Source organism: Anarrhichthys ocellatus, unplaced genomic scaffold (assembly GCF_004355925.1).
Source record: "Anarrhichthys ocellatus isolate YVR2014 unplaced genomic scaffold, GSC_Weel_1.0 scaffold159, whole genome shotgun sequence".
Taxonomy (NCBI): Eukaryota; Metazoa; Chordata; class Actinopteri; order Perciformes; family Anarhichadidae; genus Anarrhichthys; species Anarrhichthys ocellatus.
This window is the reverse complement of record NW_022280189.1, coordinates 126891-131409: the sequence shown is the minus strand read 5'-3', so window position 1 is coordinate 131409 and position 4519 is coordinate 126891. Positions and strand designations below refer to the sequence as shown.

Below are 4519 nucleotides of genomic sequence, written 5' to 3'. Positions count from 1 at the left end.
ATCAAACACGACACGAGTCATCAAACACAACACGAGTCATCAAACACAACACAAGTCATCAAACACGACACAAGTCATCAAAGCCTCCTTCAGTCTTTGAGGTGGTTCTACAGGTCCAGGTACCAGAGTTACTTGAGGAGACTCAGATGGTCCTTGATGAGCTCAACAGGGTACTTTAAGGGATTCATGATTCCTTGAGAAGTACCAGAGGTCTGTACGGAGGCTCAAATAGTCCTGGAAGTTTCCAAGGACCCAGGACTTAGGGGTTCCTCGGGTCCTTGGAAAGTTTTTGGGATGTTTGAGGAGATCCCTGGACTCTTTGAACAGGTTCCAAGGCTGAGACTACAAGAGGTCCTTGAGGAGACTGAAACAGTCCTTGAAGGGTGTCCAGGGGTCCTTGAAAATATACCAGAGGTTCCGGGGAAGGTGCTACTGGTCCTTGAGAAGACTCATATGGTCCTTGACGAGTACCAGAGGTCTTCAAAGAAGCTCAATGCGTCCTGGAGTCCGTTACCTACGTTGTTGCTGTGGTTACCTGCTGTTGAACACACCTTGAGGTGGTGAAGACACCTGACGGCCAATCAGAGAGCTGCGTCCTACAGAACCATCTCTCCCAGTACAACATCACTTAACCAGTTCATCATGCAGAGAAACACTCACCTCTGGTCCTGTTGAGGTATTTGAAGACTGATTTGATCGCGGCTCCGATCAGAACCATGACGACGCCACACACACACAGACACACACACACACACACACACACACACACAAACACACACTCCTGAGGCTGCAGCAGACAGACAGGCAGCAGCAGCAATAATGCAGCTTGACTCACTGCAATGCCGCTCTCCTCCCACTCCTCTCTCTCTAGTCTCTCTACCTCTCACACACACACACACACACACACACACACTCTGGCAGGAAGCCAGCACACGTGTGTGTCCTTCATGTGTGTCACCAGGTGATGAAGGTTACGCACAAATACTGCATTAACACACACACACACACACACACAATGCTTTATAGATGAAGGAAGAGTGTGTGTGTGTATGTGTGTGTGGAGGCTCGTCCTTTATTCTCTGAGTTCTCATATTTCTGTCTTTATGAGGACCCAACAGAGAGGACATGTCATCAAAGTGAAGACATTTTAAGACCAGGATGACTGAGAACTGAGAATGAAGAGGGTCCTGGAGTCCTTGAGGATCTCGCTGGGTCATTAAAAGGGGACATAGAGGTCATTGAAGAGGGACTGAAGTGGTCTCATGGATCCTTGAGATTTTAAAGAGCACCCTTATGTTTTTGAGTTGGTTCTTTAGGTCCTTGATAAGGTGCCAGAGGTCCTTGAGGACCCTTAAATGGTCCTTGAGGAGGTTTAAATGGTACTTGAGTCAGTTACCTGTGATACCTACAGTTTAACACACCTTGGTGGTGGTGAGGACGCCTGACAGTCAATCAGAGAGCTGCATCTTCACGAACTGGGACGGTTCCAGTCTGAAATGGGCCAACTATGTGGGCCAGTGGAGCAGCTCATTACTTCTGTCTGTCTGTCCGTCACTGCTTTAATTAGTTTAATTAATTGGACAGGAAGTAGGCCACGCTGTCACTCTGTTTATATATAGAACACAGGCTCAACACGCTGTCCAATCAGAGGACGGGAGGGGCGGGGCTTCACCTTCATGACACCTGATCAAACACAACCAGGCAGACCAAGCTACAGCCAACAGCTGAAGCTAACATGTGAGGCAAACAGGTAAAGATAATGTGTGAGGCTAACAGGTGAAGCTAACAGGTCGCAGCTGTTGCATGTTAAAGCCTGGTCATCTGCTACAGGAATTAGCCAATAGCGTAGCATATGTAGTTGCAGTTAATCCCTCACATACACACAGATTATACACAGAGGAGTTAATTTAAGGAACGTGGGGTTGTTTTGGTTTGTCTTCAGTGAGATTTTTTCTGCATGTTATCAGAGAATAATGTCTGACTGTGATGAATTATTGATCAGACAGGAAGACACGGATAACCATTCAGGACCAAACCAGACGAGCTGGGACCATTCAGGACCAAACCAGACTAGCTGGGATCATTCAGGACCAAACCAGACTAGTTGGAACCATTTAGGACCAAACCAGACTAGTTGGGACTATTTAGGACCAAACCAGACTAGTTGGGACTATTTAGGACCAAACCCGACTAGTTGGGACCATTAAGCACCAAACCAGACGAGCTGGGACTATTCAGGACCAAATCAGACTAGCTGGGACCATTCAGGTCCAACGAGACTAAACAGAGGTACAAGTACTTGTTGTATAAGTAGTTCTAGAAGCAGTAGTACTACATGAGGACAGTACTACTACCTAGGACTCCTAGCAGTACCTCGATGTAGAAGGGGCGTGGCTTGTGTGGCCTCCAGTCCGAAGCTCCTCCCTGGTTGGGACCCGAAGCAGAAGAAGCCGGTCCGGCGCCTCCTGCTGGGTCGGTAGCGGTACTGCGGCGGCACCTCTGGTTCTCTGAAGTGGGGCGGGGACCCGAGAGGAGGGAGGGCTGGCAGGGTGTAGCCGGGGCGGGGCTCCGGGGTGGGGGGGCAGGAACCTGTCCGGCCCCGCTGGGTCAGGACCGGGTAGGTGGACCGCGGTTTCCCATGATCCTCTGGGGCGAGAGAAGGGTGGACGCCGGGTCGCGGTGGGAGGTGCTGGCGGCGGAACCAAGGGCTGTTGCCTGGATACTGGAGGTGAGGTGGGAGGGGCTTCCAGTCACCTGTGGGCGTCGCAGGCCTGCCGCCCGCATTCATTCCCAAGATGGCGTCGTGGTGCTGTTGGATTTTGGCGCTGAGGAGGCGGCGCCGCAGGCTGCCCTCCGTCTTTGGCTGCAGGGTGGCCATCTTGCGCGGAAGCAGCTCGTCTTGCTCTTCGTCGGGGCCACCGGTCCAACAGCGCGACCCCACGTTAGGCCCCGCCCCCTCACCGCCCAGACACTCCACGTACGAAATCATCTCTGACAGCTCATTGGCTGTTTGATGTCCGGCCACTCCGCCTCTCAGGACAGATCACCTGGCGACAATCTTTTCACAATAAAAGCCCCAGAGAACTTCAAACCCTTCATAATAAAAGCCCCAGAGAACTTTGAATCCTTCATTATGTGGTGTGTTGCCTACATTTCTAGTCAGCTTCACAATAAAAGTCCCAACAGCATTCAGTACAAAACAAATCCCCCAAATGTTTGAATCCGTAACAAGTAAGTCCTTAATCAACTACACAATCGTACACAGCTTCAAAATAAAAGGTGATTTTTCACAATAAAACCACATGCACAAAAAAGTAAGTCCTCAGCTCAGGAGTCCTTCAAAATAAAACAACAAACTTGTACCATCCGTTTTTAAAAAGCATAAAGAAAATAGGTAAAACAAATAAAAGCCCAAGTATTTGAAGCCTTCACAATAAAAGGCACGGATATTGTTTCAATCTCCACAATAAAAAGCTTAAAAGATTTCACAATAAAGGAGTCTTCGGATCTGATGTCAAAGTCTTCATAACGGCTTCAAAACATCCAAAAAGTTTTTTTTCAGTCAGCAAATTAAAACGTGTCGTAAACTTCTTCTTGTTCCTTCACAATAAAATCCTCTAGAACCAAAATTATTGTGGTTCTGGACCTCGAAGAGTCCGATGTTTCCTCTGAAGTGTTGTCGTTGTGCTGCAGCGTCTCTAATCTGCTCTCAGGGATTATCCAGGACTGCAGATGGTCAGTGAGATGTGAGACAGGTATTTACCTCGCGTCGCTTTATTCTGTTAACAGACTCACGGAAGCAAACCTTTGATCCTCTGAAACACAGAAACGTCCAACGATCCTCTGTCACCGTGTACTAGTACTCTGAGTATTTGCTCCTATGAGTTTACCTGGAAACCAAAGTTACCGGTTTGGTTACACATGAGATAATAAACATAAACAACAATAAATATTTAAATGAAAAGACCTAAAAATCTTTAAAAAAATACAAATAAATAAAATAATATGTATATCTGATGTTTCTGGATGAATATTATATATTATATATACTATATGTACCTCTGAGATGCAGTGGAGGAGAAGTAGAAAGTACAAGTACCACAAATATGTACTTGAGTACTAGATTAAATGTACTCTGCTGCCTGTTCACTGTGTTTAGTTAAACTACTAAAAGGTATTTTAATGTTTATCATCACACACACACACCTGGCTGAAAGATGACGTCATACTGAGGTGGGTGATGGGAGATGTAGTCCTCTTCTTCTTCAGCAGGTACCTGCTTCTCCAGACCAAAAATAGCTTCATTAATCACCTTAATCTGCCCTGGATACACACACACACACCCCCATCCATCCATCCATCCATCCATCCATCCATCCATCCATCCATCCACACACACACACACACACACACACACACACACACACACACACACACACACACACACACACACACACACACACACACCCACCCACACACACACACACACACACACACACACACACACACACACACACAC

General features: G+C 47.3%; 1 protein-coding gene across 1 annotated transcript in view; it reads right to left on the bottom strand.

Moving 5' to 3' along the window:
- The window catches only part of LOC116400283 (mucin-17-like), a 15726-nt gene extending 11412 nt beyond the window's left edge, over positions 1–4314 (bottom strand). Inside the window, exons 1-3 of the mRNA XM_031878057.1 lie at positions 4207–4314; positions 2374–3890; positions 536–538 (exon numbers count right to left, since the gene is read on the bottom strand). Of these exons, the coding sequence (XP_031733917.1) occupies positions 536–538; positions 2374–2989 (619 nt within the window). The 5' untranslated portion in view covers positions 2990–3890; positions 4207–4314. The remainder of the gene's footprint in view (positions 1–535; positions 539–2373; positions 3891–4206) is intronic.
- Between the last annotated feature and the right edge of the window lie 205 nt (positions 4315–4519).